The sequence below is a fragment of the Quercus lobata genome, chromosome 10 (assembly GCF_001633185.2).
Source record: "Quercus lobata isolate SW786 chromosome 10, ValleyOak3.0 Primary Assembly, whole genome shotgun sequence".
In the NCBI taxonomy this organism is placed as follows: Eukaryota; Viridiplantae; Streptophyta; class Magnoliopsida; order Fagales; family Fagaceae; genus Quercus; species Quercus lobata.
Window position 1 is genome coordinate 21,634,438 of NC_044913.1, and position 13,039 is coordinate 21,647,476.

Genomic DNA, 13,039 nt, shown 5'->3' on the forward strand with positions numbered 1-13,039 from the left:
TGCAAGTAGTCATAATCATAGTTCTCAGAATCGGACCGGACTGGAAGGTCGGACCGTAAAAATCGAGAACCGGGATGAAAATCGGTTTTTTAAGCATAAAGAACCAGGCATATGTGATAATTCCGTGAACCTCTAAAACCGGAGTTGGACCGCACGAACCGGTGGCAAGAACCGTGCGGTCCAACCCCTTAGCAATTTTTTTTTTTTTTTTATTAAAACAACTTTACACAATTTTATTCTACTTAATTAAATTATCCATCTCTTACAAGGAATAAAAAAAATTATAATTAAAATCCTTCAAATATATTCAACTTTACTTCAAAAATTAATCATAAATTTTAATGTTTTCATGGTTATTATTTTGTTTTATTAACTTTCTTTTTTAATTATTAAATATATGCTTGAAAATCATTAAATTCCTTCACATATATAGATATATTAGTCAATTTTGCTAGTTTTATAAATTTAATATCTATATTTAGGCTTTAATTAATTATTAAATTAATTATGACGTCATCACGATTCGATCCCGGTTCGACCTCAAAAATCTTGAACCTCTCCCTTTTATGGTTCAATGAACGGTTTGGGTCTGAAAACCTTGGTCATAATACTCTTTGTAGTTCAAATATTACAACCCTAATTTATTTATTGTTAGTCTAATAAAGACTCTAAACCCTTCAATGGGTTTATTGTAATACACAAATCTCAATAATAAAGATATACTACAAGTCATTAAGGGTTTTTTACCGTGAGTGAGTGTATAAGCCTCTAAAGCTACACAGTAATTCTATGTGTTATGTATCTACTCTTTAGTTCTTTCTCAATTTTGCTCTAAAAAAAAAAAAAAAAAAAAAAGTTCTTTCTCAATTTTATTTCTCTCTCTCTCTCTCTCTCTCTTAATGCTTTCATTCAAAAAGTAAGAGAGAAAAGGAGTACAACAGGGATTAACCTCCATCTTTATCCTGGGGGCAAAAAAACAAAATTTTGGAATGAATGAAATGGGGACTACTCCAGTGATTTTATTAAAAAGAGCCAATCTGGCAACTTTATGAAGCCCATGTGGTTATCATCATATCGTAGCTATGTTTTTCTTTCTTTTTCTTCTTCTTCCTTTTTTTTTTTTTTTTTTTTTTTTTTTTTTTTTTTTTTTCTGAATAATAATTCTCATTAAATGGAAGGAAAAAAAGAAAAAAAGAAAAGAAAAGAGGAACTAACTCACTAAGCTAAGCCCATCTCATTCCTAAGCAGAATATAGGGATGGTTCCGGAGGAGATGGGAATCTTTCCATAACAATTACACAAAAGGGGGTATTTAGCAAAATATTATGGATAACAAAATCAGTTTTCCACGAAATATGATTTATCAATCAAATAAAAAAAGTTTTAGAATCAATTTAGTTCTAACAATATTACTTTCAATCTTTGAAACTATCCTAAACACATGGTATCCAACCTATGATATATATATATATATATATATATATAAAATTGCAGTAAAAAGTGGGAAAAAAAGAAAAGAAAAGAAAAGCAGAGTAAAATGTGATTTTCCATTATTTTGTTAGGAAGAAAATGGAGTGTGGGTTCTCATTAGGTTAATTGAAAAACTTTCTTTTAATCTAACAAGAGATCTGAGGTTGATCCTATTCAATTTAATAATGAATGAAAGTCTAGTTTTCTCTTCAAAAAGAAAAAAGAAAAAAGAAAGAAAAGAGATTTGGGGTTCAAAACTCTATTAATATAAAAAAACCAATTGGTGTTTTAATTTGATAATAAAAGCAATTATCATGAAGTGGACATCATAAGTTGAAATTTAAATCTATCTATCACAAATAAAGAGGAGAGGGTGGTTGGAGTTTTCCACCTAGGCCCACCATTTTTTTTAGGGCAAAGGTTTTTCTCCCAACTAGTTTGGAGAAAATTTCTTCAAACTCATCCTATATCTTTTTATTAGATATGAAATTTGAAAATTTAATTGTTGAATTGCATGTTTTTTATATTCTTAAGATGCATGTCAAATTTCATTAAAATTAAATGTTATTTATTATTTGATCAATAAACTTTTTTTTTTTTTTTTGTATAGTTTTAGATCCTAAAAACATGAAATTTAAACATTTAATAGCTATTGATTTTTGATATTCTTAAAATTTCACATGCATGGAGAATATAATAAAAACATGTAATTTAATGGTTAGATTTTCAAAATTCATACCGAATAAAATAATATATGAAGAGTTTGAAAGGTTTCTCTCCAAATTAGTTCGGAGAGAAACATTTTCATTTTAATGTATTAGATTAGACACAATACAGACACATGCCCAATTTTAAACATTGTGCCTTAATATGTCCATTCCAGTGAATAAATTGATCCAAGCAAAACCCAAAAATATATTTTCTTTTCCTTTTAATAGAAAGAGCAATGCTACATCCACAATAATTTTAACAAGTTTCACATCTATTAAATTGATAGATTATTATTGATTCTCAATTTCTTATATTGATTTACTTCTAGTACTACTTTATTATTTACCATTAACAACTTATCATTTAAGATAGTTGTGAAATTTTTTCAAAAAAAAAGAAAAAAAAAAAGAAAGAAAGAGGAAGAGATAGAGATGTCCCTAAAATGGGTCAATAAAGTCAATGTCCAAGCGAAAAGTCTAGAGGCACCCACGTACCTCTTTATGGCACCAGTGAGCTAAAAGTGGATTGAGATAAGTATTGTACTTGCACCGTATGCAATAGCCTTTGTATTATTGTATGTGGCTGACTGAGATTGAGAGCTTAAAAAAAAAAAAAAAAATTCAATCTTAATCCTAAAATAAGAAAAAGGTAAAAAATGTTAAAGTAAAAAAAAAATGAAAGAAGTAAAAGTTTTTGTGAGAAAAATATGAGGAATTGTGCCTCATCTCAATCCGATAAACGTGGCAACCCATTCTGAAATTTACGAGGTAATTTTGCCCAAAATTACATGACCCCAATGCCCATCCATTACGGCAAGGGTCATAAAGTTGGAGTCAACATCAACTTTGAACTTTCTGTTACCCAAGTCAATCTTGCTATAAATGCTCTCTATTTTATGTGCGCACAAACTCAGTTGGGTTACAACAACATTTGCCATCTCTAGTCTTCGATCTCTGCCACCAAAACTCTTCAATTCCCTTCCCAAAAAAAAAAAAAAAAAAAAAAACACTCAAATGGGTGTGTTGAATTCCACAAGTTCGATCAATTGGGAACAGGAATCATACCCAATGTCCAAAGACTTGGTTCTCGTTCCTCTCTTTGCTCTCTTCTTCCTTTCACTTCGACTTTTTCTTGACAGATACGTTTTTGAGGTAAAATTCTTTACCAGTTTTTGTCTCTATGCTTAATCCTCTTTTTTAGTACTATCCCATCCTAAGATTTTGTTTGTTTTTTTTTTTTTTCTTAAAATAGTAAAGTGTTGTTGTTGTTTTGTTACTGTCATGTAAGTACTGTCAAGGTTCAGTTCGATACTAATTGTTCAGATTTGATCATTTCTACTAGCTGGACATTATTCTCACCGCCCAATCAGCTCACCCCACGTATCAAATAGTATACACACGCGCTCACCCACCCTCCTACATGTAGATACTGTAAATTATACAAACAAAGTGCATTGGTCAATATGTGAAGGAATAAGATTCTCTCTAATTTAAACTTCGGTTTGATTTAGTCAATTTTACGGTTCAGATTTTATGTTCTGGATCTAATAAGCGTTTAGATTTGTAAAATTTAATCTGAAGCATGAAATGGATGAAATGAAAAATCTTGAAAATGGAGAGGATCACATATAGTACTTGCTTTTATGTTAAGAAGAATGAAGATGTAACATCTTTTATGAATATGTTGGGGAATTGGCTCTAGTGTGAGCTCCATTTTGAACTGATTTGTAGTATTTAGCAGTCATTTTTTAGATAATGATTGTGGTCAATCTCACTAGAAGAATTACTTTTCAATGTTTTCATGTGATCTACCTTACCTTTTATTTTATATGGTATCAATTGTCTGCTATCTTCAATGAGTGAAATAAAAAATCTTCGTTACTGTAGAAATTGTAGTGCTACATTTATGTTTAAAGATATGTCGAAAAGTTTTGTATCAAGAATTCATCAAGTACAGCGTAAACGTGCAAGTGCAATTAGATTCTTTATTAGAAAGTAAGAAAAAGAAAAAATGATATTTTTAAAGTATGCACACAATGCAAATGTTAGAATGAACAAACAATTGCACTCCACGCATCCCCTCAAACTCGTGCAAAAATACTACCATTCCCATATGGTTGTAAATACAGCCAACCAAGCTGCAAAAAACTCCTTTTGTTAGAACCACAGTCAGCTCTGACTTGGTTGAACAATTGAAATTTATGAAATGCAAATCTGACCATCTGAGCTTTTCCTGATGGAATGATGATGTTTATATGCATGCTTTGCTGGTGACTATCATTTATTTGGCAAGAATACTGTGGTCTTTATTATTTTCAGTTGTAGTCAATGGGTCCTTCTAATGTGTGACATCTAAAGTCTGAAGTTCATTTCCCCTACAGAAATATTATTGAGTTTCCTTTCTGCACTTTTTTTTTTTTTCTTTCAAAAAGTCACTTTACAGGCTCTCATTTATCGGAATTGTTAGCTTAGTTTGAACCAGATGTTTGCTTGTTGCAGAATTTAGCTAGACAATTGATATTTGGAAAGAGGCACGCTGTATTGGACAACTCAACACATGATAAGAGGAAGAAAGTCAATAAATTCAAAGAGTCAGCATGGAAATGTGTTTATTTTCTTTCTGCGGAGCTTATAGCCCTTTCTGTCACCTATGATGAGCCTTGGTTCGCAAATACCAAATACTTTTGGGTAGGACCTGGAGATCAGGTCTGGCCAGATCAGAAAATTAAGTAACTTCCCACACTCATCATATAGGGCATTTATCAATGTCAAAGTCAAGTTGTAGAATTGGCTTAATTTAATGTTTGATCTTTCATGTAATTTTGCTTGATGATAATTATTTGCATCTCATATGTCTAGGCATAACCATATAATTAATCCCTCTTGCTCTGATTGACAGATTAAAATTGAAGGGATTGTACATGTATTCCGCCGGATTTTATTTGTACTCCACCATTGCTTTGGTCTTTTGGGAAACAAGACGTTCAGACTTTTTGGTATCCATGGCTCATCATGTAGCAACTGTTATATTAATCACATTGTCATACATATTTAAGTACGTTTAGAGGGCTTCAGCTTTTAGCTTGATTTTTCATTTTGTTATTTTAAGATGAATTGTGTGCAAATCCTGATTGCATATGAAAAGGAATGATTGATGGCCGTCTGCAAAGCCTCATCTTTGTCTTTACATGCTAAAAAGAATCATTAAATGTTGGTCATGCTCTTCAGCTAATGATTTTGCATGTAAACATTTCCTAAATTTAGGTTAACAAGACGCACCGTGTCTTCTGTGGCTCATCTACCCTGCTTTTGCCACCTGCAGGTTTGCTCGCGTTGGTTCAGTTATTATAGCTGTCCATGAAGGAAGTGATGTGATTCTGGAAGTTGCAAAGATGTCAAAATATAGTGGCTTTGAGGGGATAGCAAGCATTTGTTTCGTTATTTTCGTTTTATCTTGGACTATACTCCGCCTTATCTACTACCCATTCTGGATAATTCGGAGCACTAGGTGACTTTTACATTTAGCATGAACCTATATACCAATTCTTATTGAGAGCCTCCTTACAAGTGATCTTTTGTGGCATGAACAACAAGTTTATATATTGATGAGAAATCATAAATTTGTGTGTGTGTGTGTGGGCACACTACATATACAGATGCATGATCAAGAGTAAACCAATTATCATCTTGAGTAACTTAGCACCTTTTTTCCGTATGGAATTTGAGGATCACTCCTTTATTTTTTTCAGTACAAGATGACTCTAAGTGCATTTTTCTTTTAGTCGTTTTTTTTTTTTTTTTTTAAGAGAGTCCCCATGTGTTTTTTTCTTATCGGTTCCAACTCTACTTGCTCTTTCAGTTTTCTGCAATGTAAATCTTTCTCCTATGAATTTCAGAGTTGTGCTTCTCTCATCAAAGAATTTATCCATTCTGCATTAAGTTTGATTATAGTTTTAGATGTGGCCTTTTCCTACTAGAATTTCTTAGTGTCTCATTTATGAAAAATGCAGTTCATCATCTGTTTGACTGCAGTAAACAGTGTTTCCTTCTATATGTTTTTCTATTCTGAACATATGAACAACTGTACTTTCCCTCCTTTTGATTATTCTCCCTAAAGAGGTTAACTGTTTCATTTCTCTCTGCAGCTATGAAGTTCTTTTGACCTTGGACATGGAGAAGCACAAGATTGACGGAACTGTATATTATTATTTGTTTAATACTCTTCTGTTCTGCTTGCTCATTCTTCATATCTATTGGTGGAAGTTGATGGTTGTAATGCTGGTGAATCAAATTCATGCAAGAGGGCAGATCAGTGATGATGTTAGATCTGGTAAGGGACATAATTTAGTGGATTTGTTACTTGCACATAGACACCTGCAGAAGCATCTACTGTGGGAAAAGAGGGGGGGGGGGGGGTGGGGGGAGAGGAACTATAAATGTGCATAAGAATTATGGGGCAGAATCATTGTCATAGCAGAATCATTGTCATAATACTTGCATACAGTGTGCTATGTGCATTACACTATATATTATTGTTACCCATATCAATTAAAGAGAGTAATAAAATAAAAATTGAAATAAAAGGAGATAGTAATCTACGTAGTTTCATTGTATCCATAGCAATAGGTTGATTAGCAATGAGAAAGATTTTTTACACTAAGTTGGTTTTTTTTCAAAATCTTTTGTAGGCCCAAGGGATTTAGATTTTTGTTTGGTTTTAATCACGTTTTACTTAAAAACCTAGACATACCAAGGTCATAATGGCCATTTTATTTTAGGCCTAATATGTAATTTGCCATACTTTCATGGTTAGTGATTTTCTTTAAAAATCTTATTTTGCTCAGAAATTTTATTGAATTAAATTTGAATTTGTCCAAAGTCTTGGAAAAGCTATAATTAAGAATATGCATAACCCTGTTTGCTGCTAGTGAATAAGACAGTATCATTCTGACCATTGCAGTCCTATGACAGACCAGTTTGTGTATGGTAATTTTGATTTCAATATATTGGCTGGTATTATTTTTCAATCTAATACACAATTCCATGAGAGATGTTAGTCATGTCTTCACCATAATATTAGTTAGAGCCAGTATCATATTTCAAAATTGTTTAGTTGTCCCAAGAGAAATTGTGCAAGTATTCATTGCATTGAAGTTGCAGTTGTTTTCATATGTTTTCAAAATGGCCATCACAAAGCTAGTTGTAATAAGGATGTGATATGGGATAGGAAGAAATATGCTTTATAGCTGTCACCTAAGTTATGCAATCTTGGATTGCTTTGTTTTCTGCAGATTCTGAAAGTGATACTGAACACAATGATTGACAATCAAGAAATATTGAAGAACACCAAGGGCTTTTTGCAATGATAATTTCCTTGCTTCAGCATGATTTATGCTGCTATTCTTCATGCAGATATTTACAAATAAGGTGGAAGCTGGTGATTTTGAGGATATATACGTTTCTATACTACTTTCTCCCATCAGAACACTAAGATACACTGGGTTTTACTGGTCTGTTATTTCTAAAATTTGTGTATGAGGAAGACAAGTCTCTCTCTCCCCCCCCCCCCCCCCCCGCTTTTTCCTTTTCTTTTTTGGTTACTTTCAAGGAAATTCTTTTTCTAGGTTAGACAGTAACTAAACTGTAAAATTCAACCATCCTATATTCAAAATATTCTTGACAAGCTAAATTACATGGGTTTCAGCCGGCTTACTGTTGATAGGGAACTATATAGTATTTTAGACAACATTGATGATGGAAGGAGATTTGAAGCCTGTATACAAGAACTGATTATCATTTTTAATGTTATCAGGCTGAGAATGTTTTTGTATGTGTGACCAGACCTCCTGATGCTGCTATGCGACATGTGATGAGAGTTCTTCAAATGGCCTCATCATGAGCAAGTAGTTTGGTCCTTAGCATTCGTGGATGATACTAATTCTAAGGACTATAGGTAAATTCTAGTGTGAATACTAAACATATCAAAGGAGAATGTTAAAAATATTATCAATTTGATTACAAAATGCTTACGAATTGAATGAGACACAAGATATGTTTAATGGGACACAAGTTTTGCTGCATTCAGCATCATAGTTCTACTTTTCAGGCTATTTAATGCACATTTTGGACTTGCATCTCAAGAGTCCTTTTAGGAGCACTACTTTTGTGAGACAACTCTGAAATGGAAGATTGTGTGAGTGGTTTTCTATCACTTTCACATTGACCAATCATTTTTTTTTCATCACTTACAGTCACCCACATCAAGGTTGTGGTATAAAAGTTGCGTTCTCAAATTTTCTTGCTCTAAAAATAAAGTATGAAGAGGCATTGACACAATTTAGCTCAATTGAGGTTCACCACATATACAAGAGCAAATGAATTGTGAAAATTTTCCATGAATATTTTCTACACTTTGAGGCTTTCTCTTAAAATGATAGATAGAGCTTTCATCTATTTCTCTAATGCATTGGATGAGACACGATACAAACACATGCCCATTTTTAAATATCGTGTCTTAATATGTCCATCCCAATGAGCAATGACCTAAGCCAAACCCAAAAATATGTTGCCCTTTCCTTTTAAAAGAAAGAGCAATGCTACAAACACAACAGTTTTGAGTTTTAATAACAAATTTCACACATGCTGAGTTAACATGTTATTACTAATTCTCATATAGACCTACCAATAATACACTTTATTATTTACTATTAACATCTTGTCACCATGTGTGAAATTTAGTGCAATTTTGGTTTTCCTCTAGACTTCTAATGTAACACTAGTTAGGGCAGGACATGCTCTTCGACGGTTGTCGCAGCTACTTCTTTAAGTTTCTTTGGTGGACGGTTGCCCTTATCCGTCAACTTCCACTATGAACGGCATAGCTTACGCTATCTCTCCAGTAAGGGGCACGACCCTTTCCAATTGTTTCTTTGCACGTTCAACGAATTGTTTATGGATGAAGGCTCTCCTCTTACCGTCGTCCATTTCTGCACCAAAGGGAATGGGAGGAGAGAGTTAGACAAGAATTATTTAAAAAAACAAAGAACAAAAAATAATAAAAATAAACGACGGACTCACGTTTGCGTGCGATCTCATTGTAGTGACAGGCTACGTCTGTAGGCTGGGGACCCTTACAACACTAGTGGAGAGTGTCTAAGGTAATGAGTTGTTTCCACATTCTCTCCTTCAATGGAATATGGAAGACTCTCTCCAAAAAGTTCCACTGCTCGAGGGTAACCTTTGGATGATCTTGGGCTGCAACCAAAATGGGCCACAAGTTAAAGGCAATAAATATGTGTAAGTGACGGACAAACTAAGTAAACGGACACCTACTAGACGAGGGCAATATACCCTAAGTTCTATCTAAAATGGACATGTCCTGCTGTTCATCAGGGTGGCACACCCAATTGTCTCCCTAGACGAAAAAATACCGATTCTTCTAGTTCCAGTTGGAGTCAGGGGTCTCGTACACCAACCTTAGCGACAGTTTCCTTGCCAGGAAACTATAGATGCCCCAAGACTTAGTTATCTAAGAGGTTGATAACAGTGGAAGAACTCCTCCACAGTTAAGCAACGACTCCCGTTACTTAAGACCCCATACAATACCTCGACACCAAAAAAGATTCTCTAAGCATTCAAAGCAATCTAGTTGACAGCTAGCCTTAGATATTGGGCCAAACAATGGTGAAGTGCACACTCAAAGGCAGCCTAAACCTAGCCTTGAACATTTGTTCATACATCCCGATATTAGGGGCATCACGGTAGTAGCACTTCTCAAATTTGTGTGGCAGACGGATGGGGACATCAACAGGAATTTGGTACCTATCCCATAAGGTGTTGAAATGATTTCTTTGTATGGTCGAACTAAAATTGTTGACCGTCCATATTAGGGGGAGGACGAAGTTCCTAAGGCCTTCGGGGCTAACAACGATTCTAAGCGGAGACTCGTTGCTCTCCTCGTTGCTTGGAACTTCATCCACATCACTCCTTGACCCTTCTTTATCCAAATCCTCATCTTCCTCCTCAGAAGGTGAGGTAGCAGACGAATCCTTTTCAGGGTATGAGGAGTTGGGGTTGCCTTGACCTGATGGGTACACTTCATCGTAGCCCGCTTCTTCGCGGACATGTGACTGTTCACTCATTGCTTCACTAAACATCTATCCCACCTACAAACGATAGAGAAATTCCTAAGACTCTACAAGTCTATATACACGACGGATCGCATAAGACTTAAGTAAAAGAAGGAATAAAGAAAGATATATATAGGACGAGAACACTTACAAGTGTACAGTGCAAATAGAAGATGGGAGTGGTATGGTGAACGGATGCGCTAAGATGACGGATCGACGGATTCTTATAGGCAACAGTCAAGCTATGACACTGGGAATTAGCAATAAAAGGTAGAAATGAAGGAGGAAGGCCACCTATATATAGAGAAATCGCACGTAAAACGAAGTGACGCTTCAATTTGAGTAATCAACTACTAAAATTGTGCCACTTGTCACCTCAACATTTATGACTCTTAACTACCCTATCAATCAAAACACAACTCCCAAGAACTAGGTGAAGCAGTCACCCTACGTGTTCATCTAGAATACCAGGCAACAGACCTATGGAGTGAGGATGCAGTTGATAGGGATAAATCCTAAAGCAGATGGATCCAATTAACAGATGTAGTCATAAGTGACGGAGTCACTGAAAGAGACGGCTTAGTTATTCTACCAACCAAAGAATTAGTAGACGGGCTCATAACCTGGACAGGGAGGCAGGGCGATGGATGGACTCCTTATAGTAGACGGATCCAAGGGAGATGGTTTTTTGAAGCCACATGGCAACTACGTGGCATGAGTGGTCTCCAAGAATCCTAGTATTGAAATATCTTACATTCTACATCCAACCATAATCAGAGGAATCCTTACAAGGAAAGGATCATATAAAATACGATTATTAATGAGAATCTTCTCTACAAGGAAATATCTTCTCTGCCAAGAAATGGAGGTCAGCTCTACACTACTATAAAAACCCCAAAGCCCTCATAAATCAAGATACACATAATTCCCTAACTCTGGCACTCTAGAGTTGTAGAAATTCTCTTTTTAACTTAACCTTCGAGGGTATCTGGCCGGTACTACACCGGTACTCTCTGTAAGGTCTTCTCTGTGTTTTTGTTTCGTCGGTTTCACGAAGAGCACATGAGGACTGTTTGACTCACTGACGATTTTTTGCATCATCAGGGTTTAACTGAGAGAATAAAGTATGAGGGATTTACTCGTTTCCAAAATATTAAGGGGAAAATTGCTTGATTTTAAAGTGTTGGGAGAGAATTGTGAACTATCCGAAACGCAAAAGATGGAAAATGTTTTTTGTGTGTGTAAAACTATGTGTTTTTATTTATTTGTTTATATATATATATATATATATATACTTAAAATGGTGTTTAAAAAAAGAAGAACCAAAAATACAAAAAGTAAACCTAAGAAATTGCATGTAAAATAGTGAATTCTGGCTTAATAAAATTGACAAAAAAAAAAAATTCTAAAAATACAACAAAATGCTACAACATTTTCACGATACTTTATGATATTTTATTATTTTATTTTGACCTATAAGGAACTGACACCTCAAAAACAAAGAAAATATTGTGACAATTTTTTGTGTCAATAGTTTATTATTTTAAAATTAAAAAAAAAAAAATGTCGTGCTTGCTTATATCTATACTATTAATAACATGATTCCTTGTTTAGGTTTCAACATTTTGCATACTAAAATATTCTCACACAAATTCTTAAATTCTCTAAAATACCCCTATCTTTTAGTTAAATAATTATAAATTAAAAAAAAATATACAAACATGTTAAAAGAGTAATTTACTGATCCTAAGTTTTAGGTTTTTTTCTTTATTTTTTCCATTTGGCCTAAAACTTAGGAAATTATTTTTTTCTCATTTTTAAACATTATTTCACGTTACCTTACCTTTTTTTTAACACACGGTTATTTATATATCACTTTTATATATTATAACACTAAAACAAAAAAAACAAATAATAAAAAAGAACATTATTGCAGGCGCAAGACGTATGTGATGAATCTAGTATATATATAAAGCAAAGTCCAAACTTCAAACTAAACTCAGTGTTTAAAAAAAATATCAAATAAAATAAACCAGAACAAAAGCGTCAAATAGTGAGTTTTGCTTTAGCAAATTGAATAAACCAAAAAAGTACTGTGGATAAGCCATTGGCCTTTTCTATATATAGATATATAGATACATAGAGAAAAAAGAAAACATAAACAAAAAAAAAATACTAAAATGGGTTAATATCCAAGCGAAAAGTCTAGAGAGAAAGAGATCACTAATGGTTACAATCCAAGTCTAGAGACTTTTTTTTTTGGGTAAAAAAGAAGGGGTAAAAGGGGGCGACTAGTGTGGCTTCCTTGCTTGGGCATGACCATAGTAGCACTCTATCCGCTTTTAAACAAGACCCCATACTCCCGATCTGTGAGAAACTCATTTATTATTTTTTGGATCGTTTGAAATGGAGATGAGATATAAGGAGTAACAATACATAGCTAGTTGTTGAGGCTTGAATTTAAGTCTTGAGAGTTGTTGGCCCTATATTTTACCAATTAGACCACTCGAATGTTGGTAAAAAGTCTAGAGACACCCACATACTATTCTTACTTACAATTGTGATGGCCCTAGGGAGCTAAATGTTAATTAAGATAAGTATTGCACTAGCAACATATGCAATAGCTTTTCATAATTGAGATTAAGAGTAAAAAAAAAGCTACATTCAGGGCGTGTTTGGATACCGCTTATTTGCTGAAAATTGAAAACTTATTGCTGAAAATAAACACACA

General features: G+C 33.9%; 1 protein-coding gene across 1 annotated transcript; it reads left to right on the top strand.

The window, feature by feature from the left end:
• Positions 1–3,055: 3,055 nt before the first annotated feature.
• LOC115963744 (LAG1 longevity assurance homolog 3-like) lies at positions 3,056–8,009 on the top strand. The gene is made up of 6 exons (XM_031082881.1): positions 3,056–3,331; positions 4,679–4,908; positions 5,079–5,234; positions 5,502–5,687; positions 6,325–6,509; positions 7,471–8,009. The coding sequence occupies exons 1-6, from the start codon at positions 3,062–3,064 to the stop codon at positions 7,500–7,502; spliced, it is 1,059 nt and encodes a 352-aa protein (XP_030938741.1). The 5' UTR covers positions 3,056–3,061; the 3' UTR covers positions 7,503–8,009.
• Positions 8,010–13,039: the final 5,030 nt, after the last annotated feature.